This window comes from Aulonocara stuartgranti (genome assembly GCF_965226115.1).
Source record: "Aulonocara stuartgranti genome assembly, chromosome: 7".
Taxonomy (NCBI): domain Eukaryota; kingdom Metazoa; phylum Chordata; class Actinopteri; order Cichliformes; family Cichlidae; genus Aulonocara; species Aulonocara stuartgranti.
Window position 1 is genome coordinate 27,262,083 of NC_138945.1, and position 15,109 is coordinate 27,277,191.

At 38.6% G+C, this 15,109-nt stretch overlaps 1 protein-coding gene across 3 annotated transcripts in view; it reads right to left on the reverse strand.

Annotated features, from left to right (window-relative positions):
- Positions 1-7,901: 7,901 nt before the first annotated feature.
- The window catches only part of hook3 (hook microtubule-tethering protein 3), a 28,223-nt gene continuing 21,015 nt past the window's right edge, over positions 7,902-15,109 (reverse strand). For 2 of the 3 annotated variants that reach the window (XM_082542413.1, XM_082542411.1), the window contains 2 exons: positions 13,054-13,190; positions 7,902-11,505 (listed from right to left, as the gene is read on the reverse strand). In XM_082542413.1, coding sequence (XP_082398539.1) covers positions 11,490-11,505; positions 13,054-13,190 — 153 coding nt within the window. In that variant the 3' untranslated portion in view covers positions 7,902-11,489. Of the gene's footprint in view, positions 13,191-15,109 lie in introns of all 3 variants that reach the window. The other variant, XM_082542412.1, reaches the window with a different exon arrangement.

The window sequence follows — 15,109 nt, forward strand, 5'->3', positions numbered from 1 at the left end:
AGAAAAAGAAAGAAAAACACACACATTTTCTTCCTATGACATGATAATTTGTCCTGCTGTTTTGCTCTGCTTACAGTAATCCCATCTATTCTAATCTGTGACTTCTCAACACAGAGTTTCTAGTTTTAGCAGGGACACAAACCACATGATGGTTGTGTTTGATAGTCACAGCACATTTAATTATCTGGTACTTGTAAACATCTATAGTTTCGCGTTTCAAAAACAAACATGACATTAATGGCAAATGGCACAGACAGCAGAAAAGGCATGACTGTATGGTTAGCTGTGATGGAAGTGGTTGTGTGACTGAGCCTTTAGTCACAGCTTCAAAGGCAGAAGTGGTGTTCAGGGTAAAAAGCACTTACTGGAATCCAGGGTGTCCCGGCGGATCTGTGGGCAGACACACATACCTTGTATACTTGATCCAAAGCTCTGATCCCAGCTTATGTTCGTAATTGTTCATCACCCGACCACCTTCCTCTCAGTGTTTGTTGTTGAACTCTGTTTTTCACGTTTTTCATATTTGACTCACATTCGTGCGGTGTGGTTTTCCTTAGGTGTAAAAAAGCAGAAAAATGTTGATCGTGTGACAATTTGAAGTAGTTTTCTGATTCTCAAAGAATTGTTGCTAAATAACTTGACTTAAAAACATATGTAGAGGATTGCATTTATACCAAGTCAAAAAAAAAATCTTTAAAAAAGTTAATGAAGAACCAATCAAAGTGTGGTTACGACTGTGACACAAAAGGTGAAGGTGACAAGATCTTAAATCTGCACTTTTGGTTTAATACTGACGGGTGCGGCTTCTCTGTTTGCAAGGAGGGTTTCCTGCATGGAAGTTAGCCGGAGGATGACTCTACCACTAAGATGATCTGTGACCTTACTGGACACTTTCTTTGTGGCCTTGAACTCTAGTTTCAAATCGATGTGTTTTTTTCTTCTTCTGAGGTTTGTATAGTGTTTTTGGATTTTGTGAATTGCAGTTTTTTAGGAAAGGTCGTTACTGTTACTATGAAAAAAAAGTTTGTCTTCAATGAGTTGAGGTTTGGGGTTATTATGTCAGAGTTTCGACTTGATAACACAACATGTCAAGTTACTTTCTCAGAAATTTGAGTTGGTGGGTTGAGTTTTGGGATAATGGCCGGAAATTTTAACTTATTGGCATTGGCCAAAAGTCATGTTTGTTTCCACCACTGACCAAAAAAAAAAAAAAAAAAGTGGTGGAAACAAGCTCCCTCGGTGTTTTCCTCACTGTAAAGTTGCTGACTATCTACCTCTGTATTTGTTAATTACTTTTATCTGTTTTATTTTTTATTTGTCTCCTGTTTGTTCCATTTAATATTTCTCCCCTTGCATGACCGTTTTTATTTGTTTCACCTGTGTTTCCCTCCTGTGTTCAATTCCCTGATTACCCTTTTTATTAGCGCTGTCTTCTCTCAGCCTGTGTACCTGCTCAACGTGCTTCCTCTCCTCACGGACTTGTGTATAGTGAAACAGATAATCTTTTCTTTAAAAAAATAAACACATATAAAAGAGCATTATTTTGGATGTTGGTAAAATCACTAAAACTGTCATTTAAACTGTTAATTTTATATCACACAATAGAAAGTTTGGGATTTCAAATGGCATGGTCTGATTTAAGATTTCAATTTCTTGGGAAATGAACATGTAAAAATACACGATATGTGTTAGGTGAGGCAATCTCATTAAAAACACCTAGATTAAGAAGTTTTAATGTATTTTTCTTTTCATTTTTTATTTGCAGGGTATTTTGTTTAGAATGATTGTGGAAAAAAATTTATTCATCCATTTTCTTTGAGGCTGAAATTAAATTAACTCAACCATCAGATCAAAACACTGATGCTAAGGCTTCAAAATACAAAGTCCAAAAGGTGACATCACAGTGGTACGTCCATCTTTTACATACATTACATGTTGTATCCACACTTGCTTTGGTTTTAATTATGTTGTTAAATAAAACAAGACTCAAAAATAAAAATACAGAACTGCAAAGCAACTTGATAAGAAATAAAGCAAAACTAAGACCAATGAAACCCATCCCAGAGCCTGCAGGGTCCACCATGCTGATGAATCATTACAGAAGTCAACCTATAATCCAGTATGGTAGCTGAGAGACCTCATCTGTTTTGAATTAGTGCTGCAGCAGGCACTACTCCTTCAGTGTTTTTTCCTCCTCAGGTTTGAAGCAGATTTTTTAAAAATGACTTGTTTCAGAGTTACATTTCAATTTTCCAAAAGATTCTCCTGAGATTGTAGCAACAAATACTCACTAAGGATGCAGTCATAATGGTGGGATATTAAAAACGCACATGTTTCTTAAATGTTCCCCTAGCTCTCTCTTTTAAACCACTGTTTTATTTCAGGCAGTGTGAATAACAATAGGAAATACCTACATTAAAAAAAAAAGCTAACAACTTCTCAAAATGAAGAGCCACCTGAAACTACCACCTGAAACCGCCAGTGTAAGCATCTCTGTTTGGTCCTGTTAACAGATGACTTCAAAGATGACACTTTAATGGAGAAACTGTGATGCTTCATTTCTTTTTCAGGATCTATCACTAAATGCCAGATGTAACATAGTTTGCATGGCCTGAAGTTGAACTTGTAGGCCCCCAAAGTAGGAGGAACAATGTCAAATGCCAGACTTTACTGATAAGTTGTTTATGTTGCTAAATACTCATGCAGAGTAGAATAAAACTGGCCTAGTGATCAGGATCATCACCCTAAGCATGCAAGTTAAAAATCGGGGCAGGAACGTGGAGGAAATATTGAACAGAAACATTAATATAATCATTACACATGATTGCACAGTAATATTAGGTAGTACTGTACAACGCATCCACTTAACACACTGTTTGCTGCTACAACTACACATGTTTCTTTTCCAACTATTTATTTATAAGTGACTTATGTATGTATGTATGTATATATATGTATATATTGTACTATTCTTAGTTAGTGTATTGTCTGTCTTGTCTTAATGTTGGTTTAAAATGGAGCACTGTAACAAAAAATAATTTCCCCCAGGGATCAATAAAGTATTCTGATTCTGATTCTGATTCTGATACTGAACCAGTAAAATGTCAGAAACCTAAAACAAAAGAATTGTTTCAGTATGAGATTTGTCCATACCGCTCCAATTACCACGCCTGTCACTGAAAACTAAAGGCCTAACAGTAAATGAGTGTGGAGGAGGGCAGCTGTATATGTGAAAAGCAACGGCAGGTCGACTCACTCAGGCTGTCATGTGTCCATAAATCTGCTGCACTTTCTCTGTCTCATCATCACACTGGAACTCAAACAGACACCTTTTCATTATCAGAGGATGACTAAACTTGCTTGCGCTCCTTTTCCATTAAGTTTGATCTCCATCACACCAGAACATGGAAAGGGGACAGGGTTTGGGTCAGCAGCAAAGCCAGAATTAGAATTACTGCACATCAAGAGAATGAGAGGATGAAGGGGTGTGAAGGAATGCAGCTGTTCAAACAGCTCTTTGATTTAGTGGTCACGGCGCCCAGTGTTACTCACTCTGGCTCAAAAACCATGGAGATCACTCAGACGTTTATCCCTCTGGCCCGGTGGATTTCTGCTCCTGTGTGTGTGTGTGTGTGTGTGTGTGTACTATCTGCAGTACCTGAACTTGATTACTTATACATGGTGTAAAGGTTAATGTTCATGTAATGTACTTACGCAGCTTAGAGCCTCTCGAGGACAAAGATTTTTAAAAAGCAAGAGCACTGGGTTTTTTTTTTTTCTTTCTTAATGTTTTGTTTCCAAGGAGCCAGACTTTCTTGTCATTTTAAAGTGGTCTTGTTCTCCAGGCTTTCTGAAGGTCATTCAAAGCTTTTCTTTGGGCATTGGCTACTTTTGCACTCATTTACAGTCCAGACCTTTTAACTGACCTTAAATTGCATCTTTGGGCACTTTGTTTTGTTACAAAAACACATCATCCCAAAGATTACACAGTTTAAATAGGTATAACATTGTATTTTTACATCAACAATGTGAGTCCCAAAGAGCTATTAGCCAAAAACTTAGCATATCTCAGCACATCTCTGATCTGTATGTGCAATTAAGAAATTTGAGGAAAGTGGAGGGCAAAGAAAAAGTAGCAGGCATTAAAAACTGTCTACAACAGATGAACAGTATCCAAAGTCACATTCTTAAGAAACAGGAAAAAATCCACCTGGACCTTCAGTTGATCATTGAGCTTTTTAATCTCAGTTCCAGTCTTGTGGAAGGAAAACAGGGAGAAAAGACTGAGGTTGCCAAATTACACAAGAACTGGACGGGAGTCATGAATTCAAATTTGACGTTTTTGGTTAAAATTGTCATCAGCATCAGGCTCTGTCATGGTTTGGAACAGCATTTCAGGCCATTGCATTTTGATCGACCAGGAAAGCATCTGATTGGCTTCATTTCTCACACTGACAGTGATCCCAAACACATTACCAATGCAATAAAAGCATACTTGGACAGAAAACACACACACAATGGAACACAATCAGTCATAGATTGGCCTCCCCAAAGCCCAGACCTCAAGATTACTGAAGCAGTGTGGGATCATCTTCACAGAGGTCAAAACAAAAAGCAGCCAAAGAAGAGCTTTGAATGTCCTTTAAGAAGTCCAGAGAACTACACCTGGAGACTACTTGAAGAAACAAAAAGAAAGCTGCCTAAGAGACTTTAGGCTGTGTTGAAGAATAAAGGCGCTCATACCAAAAATTGACTTACAAGCTCGTTAGAATTGTACAAGCTCTGTGTTGCCTTATATACTGTATTTCAATGTACCTTGAAATACCTACACATGCTTTAAATTTTCAAAACAAAATGAAGAAAGAAATGAGGCCTGGCTCAAGACTTTTTGCAGTCCTGTGCGAATCCCACTTAAAACATTTCAAACATTTTTCTGCATGTTAACCACTCATGTTTATGATGTGACATGCTGTTTCTGTGCTGACGATAGAAAAATTAATGAATTATAGAATCAAAGGTCCCATATATGTAGGAATACTCCACATCTCCTATTAGCATTTATTACTATGAATAAATAAATAGAGAAATGGGCATCAGTAGTAAAAGCCACGTGCTACTACTTGGAAAATAAGATTTTTCAAAGCATGTGGTTAACCAAGAACATCATATGGTACATACTAGTTTTATGACAATGAGATGCAAGTCAAAATCAATATATAAATTATGCAATGAAATTGAAGAGGTTAATGAGCAATCTGTATACAGGACACGAGGCCAATACATAAAAAGGCTGGAGTTTCATGTAGAGAAGAAGTGTTCTGTTTGTTTACTGAACTCTGTAACCTATCCCTCAACCAAAGGCATTTTAACAAGCCTGTGATAAGGCCAATAATATGACAGAAAAAAATAAATCTTCGTGGCAAATGAAAGCCTCGTGTCTCCAAAAAGCATCGCCTGCTTGGACCTTTTTTATAAACCGCAGCCTTTTGCGCACAGCAGCTGTCTGTCAAACTGATCCCTTCAAACTCTGCTCAGTTCTCCTTTCTCGCAGGGGTCAACACAATATAAAGAGCCACTCTGCCTTCCTTTCACTCTCTGACTGTGTCAACAGGCTGAGCATGAGGTTTCAGTTACACCGGTGCACTTCTCACCTATGTTTCACTGAAGTCATGCCAGAAATGATAATGGAAAATTGGAGGGCTTGCCTGTGTGTTAGCTGACAGTGATGGTGTGTGTGCCCATTGGTTTTTGTGTGCATGTCAAAATCTCAGGTCAGGTACCCACCAGGCTTCAATCCAAAAGTGCCACCACCTGATCCGTGTGTGCCTGCGAGTGTGTGTGTGTGTGTGTGTGCGTGTTATCGTTCGTGCATCAGTGAGAGCCTTGTGTTATCAGGCCTCTGCACCCCCCCAGCAGCCTGATTGAAATGTAAATTGACAGTGTCATAAAGCCTATATTGTCAGCCAAATGCTAAGTTATGAAGAAATAGTAACAGGCTCTTTCATTAAGGAAATGACAGCTCGTATTTGCTCTGATTTTCCTTTCAATGGAATGTTTCCGTAATGACTTCAATACTGAGAAATGGAGAGAGGAAAAAGGAGGGGAGAAAAAACATCTGGCATCAATGACAACATTTTCTTTGGATATTAAAAAATGCTGTTTCTTTGACAGCATGTTAAGAGCAACAATGTTTTTTAAAATAGGTGTACCTTACTGTACAGATCACACTTCCAATGGCTCCACAGCCTTTAAGCGTTCAAGCTGTTCAACATTTTTAGAAAAATAAATTAAAGAGAGAGAATCACCTCATCCATGCCAACAACTTATAAAGTTTAACTGTAAAATTACAGTCGCCTCATTTTATGTATGTGAAACATTGTTTTTCTTTCTTTTTTAAAATGAATTCATCTCTGAGTTTATTATGTTTCAGAGAAGGTCTGACCATGATGGCATTATAATGAAGCAGACACTATGTATTTAGGTTTCAAAAGACAGAAGAAGAATTTATGGCATTTGTCTAATCCACACATTTTTTTTCAGTGCTTCTGGTTAGTCTCTATTCATGTTGTTCATGACTCGGTGTTTGTCTGTGACTTTCACTGGCCTCAGTTTTTCCTCTCCAATTCTTTGTAGTTGAATTATACAAAATCAAGTTTAGCAAACTGCAATACAACAATCAAAATGTGAAGTGTCCATACTTTCCAGCTCATATAAACTCAAACACTGATATATTGATTTTTAACATTTTCTCACGAGAAATTGTGATATGATATACAACAGATGAAATTTCGGTAACAATTTTGTTAGTAACTTGTAGGTCAGTTCAGTCAGCCCAACAGGGAGTAAGTATGACATGGAGGTAAACCTACACTTTCTTTCCTGGTGAACATGGGAGAAGCTTGCCTTCAGGGCTTTAGCAGCAAGACTTTCTAACATGTGAGTAATGCTGTCAAAGGGTCTCGCCTGACCCAACCCATAATCATTTCCTATACCTAACCCAGCAGTTTTCTATGACCATGCAAACCAAAACACAGTGAGAAACCATAAAAGAGGAAGACATTAAGATAATAACGCAACTGTAAGTCCAAAAGAAATATTTAGTATCCTTATTTTCAAATGGTGCACACATTCAAACTGACTGGGAGACAGGCCTGTGTCTGATCCATTTGTTCACCATGGCCTCCTACCTACCTTTGTGGACTGCAACGATGACCTCTCCTCCTTTCAATCATACTGTCAGTGTGAGAAGTGAGTAACCAGAGAAGTGTATTTATATTGACTCTGGACATCTGCCTTGACGTGTCACGAGGAAGAACCCGGAGGCTGAGGTTAGAGTGAGAAAAAGAAGATCGAAGAATGGGACACTGATACAGGGAAGTTCTGGCGTCTGCAGCCTCAAGGGGCATCTGTTGCTTTGTTTCCCAGGCCGGGTTGAGTATGAGTGAGCAAATTCAGTTTATAAGACAAGCAGACATGCAGAATCAAAACTCAACACTACCCCTTCTGGCATTAGTGACTTTGAAGAACAAAGATGGGGTGATAGACGAGGCAAAGTGCAATAATAGGGAAAGCACACTAATGCCACACTTGCATTTTGCAGGTAAGAGTGATTCTGCATTAGGAACAAAATAATAACAAACACCCTCGATTTAAAAGCCATTTTAACAGACAATCATCAGAATTTGTCTCATGATCAAATGAAAGAAGCTTTGTTGTAAAGAGATTAATAAGGCAATGACATTTACGGCCTCTTACATATAGAATCTTTTAGTTTACCCTTAACTGATCATTGCCTTATAAGAGAAATACACATTTTAACTTATTTAATAAATGAGATTAATTTTAACAGCAAGTAATGGAAATGTGTGGTTTTAGGTGATAACAAAAGAAAGCCCAGCAGCCAGTTTTATACAAGCTTTATTTACAATGTCATTTTTAGCAGTGTAGGAAGCACGTTTTCATCAGTAAGCCCTCGTTGGACAGGTGCTATAATCCAAAGTAGACAGGATTTCTACTTTCCTCATTCTTAAAATGTCTACACGCTTCCCAAGTCACATACTTATGTACATAGTGTGTTTGTATACAAGCTATATAAAACTTGGCAAATGGAAGGTTATTTGCTACTTCAATACGAATTTTGTTCATTTTCACAGAGTAAAAAACAAAAACAAAACAAAAACCTACAGCAAACACTGCACGTTATGATTACGACTTGTTAACAGCTCCCTGTTCATATTTTCTTTCTAATACAGTTTGACTGGTCTCCATTGTAGGTGCGCAACCAGCTAACAACAGAGAATACTGGGTAGTCATTTCATCTTAAGCATGTTTTAAAAGAAAAATGCACTACATTAGGACAGAGTTTTGTAGGATTACTGCTTTTCTCAATTAGAGTTCGGTTAATTAGAAAACAATGAGTAATAACCTCAGCATTAGGTAACTTTACTTTGTACTGACAAAGAAGTGGCATTGACGAGGTCTGAAAGTAGTCCAAACTAGCCGATTTGATGTATTATTAAAGAACAAACAGATGCAAATAAGAGCAACAAAACACAGGAGCTGATTTCACTGGGATAAAAGGGGTTAAGACATTGTGCTTTTTCTTAAGGGAGATTAAAAAAAAAACGTTTTCCTCAAATCCCTGATATAAATCTCAACAGGTCAACCCCAATGTGGATGTGTTTCATTATATACAGATTTCTTACCAGCGTATGGGGATGGACGGTTAAGAGTTCTGTGGAATAACATTTACAGCTGAAACTGCAGAGGTCACAGGCTAATGGTTTCAAAAACTCTGGGACAAGACACCGCCGTACTTTGCTACTGACTTCATACTTGAAAATATTCATCCACTACTCAGTTTTGGAAAACAAACATGACTTGCAGAGATAACATTTTAATGCAGTTAAACATCCATCCTCAAGAGCTAATGAACCTCTTTTCCCACTAAAAAGAAAAAAAACAACAAAAACCCACCAGTCTTTGCAGGCATTAAAAAACATGACCATTTGTAGGGCTGAAGTAAATTATTAAATTAAAAATAAAGAGTGATTTGTTTGTTAAAGCAAAAGAAAAAAACTTTTTAAATAAAACGATTTCTAAGAAAATTCTCCTACTTAAGAAACGGGAGGTACATGTTCACAAACTTTATCTTCCTTTTGTTGCATAAGACAAGTATTTAAATGATGGATAAATTACATCCACTGTAACAACATGAGTGGTGCTATAATACTACTAAAAGTTTAACACTGCTGTACAAGCAGCAAAAGAATAAGCTGTTAAGATTAAAAAAAAATGCACACCATGAATCATTTAAGCTTATGTAACATATCAAATAGAAGTAAAATAGATTAAAAGCAGAGAAAAGCCCACATTAAGCCCAACACAATAATTTATGAAGTTAAAATCCATATTTAACATTTTTCCCCAAATAACAAAATAAATGTGTGTGTAAGATCTATTGTTACAGAAAGAAAAGGACCAAATTAATGTTTTCATATAACAAATAAAAAAAGGCACTAAATCAGATGATGCAACCAACGCTCTTATTTAAATTAATGTATGCAGTCATACTTTTGACATACATTTAACCTTGAGTCCCGCTTTTCAATAGTTTCATAATCTTTAGGGAAAATAATGACATTTATTTAAAGAAGCTACATAAAATGTACAATATTACTCTCAGTAACATCAATGGTTCTCCATTACTAATACTGTAACATGTTTAAGTAGTAAGCGTCCAAATACAGGATGCCTCTCAACTGTCTGATGTGAAGGGCCTTTAAAAAAAAAAAAAAAAAAAATTAATATATTAATATATATTAATATATATATGTATATATATATATATATATATATATATATATATATATATATATATATATATATATATATAAATATATATTTATTTATTTTTTAGGAGAGTCTATGGTCAGCAGGACCACTGGAGACCATTTCCAATTTTAGTGTGATGAACCAATTTTACTTTAAGTGAATAGACGGCACATCAGCCTGCATGAGCTAATGCACGGTTTCATGTCTGTACTACCAAGAATTTTCAAATCCAAGGTAAAATACACCAAGATATGGTAGGGCACAGGTTATTTGCTTCTAAAAAAAATATTAATCAATTAGGAATCAACTGAAATTTGGCTACTATCAGAAACACTATGTAGATGTGCGTTTAACAAAACAAAACAACAAAAAACTGCAAGCAGGCTTAATGGGGGCTTTTACTGCTTTTCAAAACACATCTGTAACAATGTCTTTCATTTAAACACTTTATATTTATATCTCTGCAAACACTTTTCGGGCAGCATTGTTGCCTTTAGTCCAAAACTGGTTGCATTCAATACTTGAGGTAAAAGCACTTTTAAGATGCAATCTAGCAACATGTTCAGGGCTTTCATAAAAATACTTACTGTAGAAGTTAAAAACAGAATGGAGTCCTATTTTGTTATGCATACTGATTTGCCGGTTATACCTCTCAAATATTACCCCAATCCTCGAGCCACACAAATAAACAGAGTATGCAGGAATATGTCATTGAGGTATCCCTAAGCAGCCAAACAAAATCAAGTTAGACATAAATACTAGAGAACAGGCCTATTTAAACCCAAAACTTGACTGACAGATAACTGGCTTACTCCACTCCTTTTTCCTGGTTGTTTGTAACATACACAGCAAAATCTCCAGTGTTAAATTAACACTAGAGAGTGTCTATATGGGTCCACACCTCTGAGTGTTAAATACAACACTGTTGAGTGTTAAATTAACACTTTTGACAGTGTTATATGTTTAAAAGTAACCTAGTCAGTTTTGAAGATTAACAAAGACTAACACTGAGCAGTGCTGATTTTCTAACACTGGAAAATAACTGTTAGAAATATTTCAGTGTTAGAAAATCAGCACTGCCCAGTGTTAGTCATTGTTAATTTTCAAAACTGACTAGGTTACTTTTAAACATATAACACTGTCAAAAGTGTTAATTTAACACTCAACAGTGTTGTATTTAACACTCAGAGGTGTGGACCCATATAGACACTCTCTAGTGTTAATTTAACACTGGAGATTTTGCTGTGTAGGTGTAACAGACTTGATGCAGTGTGGAAGCAAACAAGCAGGCATGTTTATGAAGGCTACAAGAGGGGAGGAGGAGAGAATGTAACAAAGAGCATCAGGGTGTGGGGAAAGGAGTCGGAATGGTGGAAAAATTAACAGGGGAAAGGAGAGCGAAGGTTTTCTTTTCCAATCCCGTTCCTCCCCGGGTTTGTCTGGAGGTTATAATGCGTGACACCGCAGAGGGTTGTTAGTGCTCGCGCTGCTGCTAGTGGGCTGGTTATTCGCAGACTTAAGTCAATGCAAAGTCATGCAAACAGGTAGGTAGTTCATGCACGCGTGCCACAGCCTAGCCCAGCTGGGGGTCAGTGTAGGCCACATAAAGAACAGGCCAGGCTACACAAGGCTCGGGCAGGTCATTGGTGTGCCAGTCATGCAGGGACATTGCTGTTGAGGGAGGGGAAAAAAAGAAAAAAAAGAAAAGAAGTAATGGTCAGATGGCAGGGCTTTTTAGCCTAAAATCAACAATCTGCTCCTGATCTAACACCAAGCAAAATTATTTCAAGGTTAGTAAGTTATGATTCCTGATATGCGTTAAAACTGGAAAATGACAACGGAACAAACAATCGGTTAAACACATATTGAGAAAAGCATACCCTATTTAAGACTCCCATTTAAAGTTATATACCTGTATGTAGTGCGCATTTTAAACACCCTTTAGCAAACCTGGAAAAAAAGTGCTTTTTACTGTGACAGCAATGAGCTGATTATAGAAAGTGATATGGAACAGTCCACTCTGATGTGTGACACTGAACAGGTCTTCATGTCCACTCTGCAGATGATCCAGAAACTAAATCTCTTTCAACAGACAGTCCTCAGGTCTAAAACTCTCCAACCATCTCACCGCTAAACGTTCTGTGAATACATTATTTTGTCACGTCATATTAGGGAGAAGGTAAACCTGACAGATTGCCAAGGTACAGACATTTATATCAAACACTATGGCACATAAGGTGTTGTCTGTCAACTCTGTAAATGCTGGTGGCTCCTTGTTCTCTTAGATACTTAAAACTAATTTACACCAGTATGTACACTAGCACAGGAAATCTATCAAGTCTTAAATTGCACCACCTGGAACAATTTCAAAACCTAAAGAAGTCTTTTTTTTTTCTTCGGGAAAAAAAGCTACCATTCACAATTATTGCTGCACCATTACCAACAATCATGCAGTCCTATTTGAAATCACTCAATTAAATCAGTTAGAACATTTAGCAAGCAAATCAAAGATTTACACGAGACATTACATAATCCTATGCTTCGATGTATTTGCTGGTCGAGACTGAAATGAAACACTGACACATTAAACTAAAAGTTGCTTTTACCTCCTTAAAGCTACATCATAAAGAGTTACAATAGATGACGCAGGACAGAAAAGCTGTCAAGTCCACTGCAAAAAACAAGCTGAACTTGAAAATGTTACTACAGGTAGAGATGTGCATAAATACTGCATGAACAGGTAGAGCGGTTCCTCTTATCAAAAATTACAGTAACTTGACAAGGACACGCGATTCTTCTGAGCCTTGCAGTCTGGAAAACCTGCATGGCACAAGTTTACTACATAGCACAGGTTCAAGAAGGTCAGTGGTAGAGAGGGAGGAAGAAAGGATGTTTGGTGTGATTGGTCAGAACCTATTAAATATGCTGAAGCCTGATAAAAGGTAGAAGTCTTGCATGATGGGCGTCAAGGTAAAATACGCTTAGGGGGAGGAGGAAAAAAAAAAAAAGGTGCAAGATTTGGGGGCAACCTTTCTTGGCATCTCTACCTCATGGATCTGATCAAGAAGGAAAAAAAAAGAAAATCAATCGGCAGGAAATGCAGGAAAACATTTACTTCCATTAGAAATGAATGAAAACAGAACGCCTCAAAATAGGCACATCGTTCGGGGGACTTGTAAAATAGCTGGCTGCAGCATTTCGTGCCCTACTGCCATCTACCTGGCGGTAGCTGACTGGGCGTGACCGGGATACTGGCGCCGGGTGCTGGTGGCTTGTCTCTGCCGGGCCAGGAAAGACTGACCAGAACCAGTGTTGGCGAGTCGATCTTCAGCAGCCTTCTTCTGCAGAGACATACCCTGGTAAAAGAAACAGAGGAGGAAAGCTTAAGGTCCCATTTGAAAGTCACTACAAATCAGCAACACTCCAAGTCAAAGACAGCCCTCAAGAAGGAGCGCAGACTGTTAACACACATATTAAGACAGTCATTAGATTATCTGCTAGTTAGTCCACCAAGCCTGAGGTATAGGAAATTAAATTAGCTGACATTCAACATTAGTGCTGATTTAGCAGCTCATGAACAATAATACCAGCAACTGATGAGATATATAATGAGCAAACAGCCATTGACGTTATTGAATAGTCTGTGCTGCCATCTAGTGGTGATTTTCTTGGGCAAACAAAAAGGGGTGTTTACCCTCTGTGGTAGAGAAATGTATTATATCTGTTATCTACAGCAGAAAACATACGCAACATTTAAAAAAAGCTCCAATTATAACATTTTTGTCTTTCAATGCTTTAGTAGATGCTTTGTTCAGCTATGAATTACTTCCTGACAGTAGCTATTTCTGTGTATTGCTATTATTACACTGAACAAAAATATAAACGCAACACCTTTGTTACTGCTCCCATTCCCCATGGGATGGACGTAGAGACCTAAAATTCATTCCAGATACACAATATAACCATCCCTCCCAAACAGTGGTCACAAATCAGTCCAAATGTGTGGTAGTGGGCACATCTGCCATATTGAGATAATCCATCCCACCTCACAGGTGTGCCACATCAGGATGCTGATCTGACATCATGAGTAGTGCACAGGTGTACCTCAGACTGCCCACAACAAAAGGCCACCCTGGAATGTGCAGTTTTGTCTCACAGCAAAATGCCACAGATGCCACAAGCAATGAGGGAGCGTGCAATTGGCATGCTGACAGCAGGAATGTCAACCAGATCTGTCGCCCGTGCATTGAATGTTCATTTCTCAACCATAAGCCGTCTCCACAGGCGTTTCAGAGAATATGGCAGCACATCCAACCGGCCTCACAACCGCAGACCTCGTGTAACCACACCAGCCCAGGACCTCCACATCCAGCAGGTTCACCTCCAAGATCGTCTGAGACCAGCCACCCAGACAGCTGCTGGAACAATTGGTTTGCACAACCAAACAATTTCTGCACAAACTGTCAGAAACCGTCTCAGGGACGCTCAACTGCATGCCCGTCGTCCTCATCGGGGTCTTGACCTGACTCCAGCTCGTCGCCGTAACAGACTTGTGTGGGCAAATGCTCACATTCGATGGCATCTGGCACGTTGGAGAGGTGTGCGCTTCACGGATGAATCATGGTTCACATTGTTCAGGGCAGATGGCAGCTGAGAATGTCCCAGTTCTTGCATGGCCAGCATACTCACCGGACATGTCACCCATTGAGCATGTTCGGGATGTGCTTGACCGGCGTATACGACAGCGTGTACCAGTTCCCACGAATATCCAACAACCTCGCACAGCCATTGAAGTGGAGTGGACCAACATTCCACAGGCCACAATTGACAATCTGATAGACTCCATGCGACGATGTGTTGCACTGCATGAGGCAAATGGTGGTCACACCAGATACTGACCGGTTCTGGGTCCCCAGACAGGCAGAAAAAAACTGCAATCTGTGGCATCTTGCTGTGAGACAAAACTGCACATTCCAGGGTGGCCTTTTGTTGTGGGCAGTCTGAGGTACACCTGTGCACTACTCATGATGTCAGATCAGCATCCTGATGTGGCACACCTGTGAGGTGGGATGGATTATCTCAATATGGCAGATGTGCCCACTACCACACATTTGGACTGATTTGTGACCACTGTTTGGGAGGGATGGTTATATTGTGTATCTGGAATGAATTTTAGGTCTCTACGTCCATCCCATGGGGAATGGGAGCAGTAACAAAGGTGTTGCGTTTATATTTTTGTTGAGTGTACTTGCTTGGCCACAAATCTCAGCTGTAT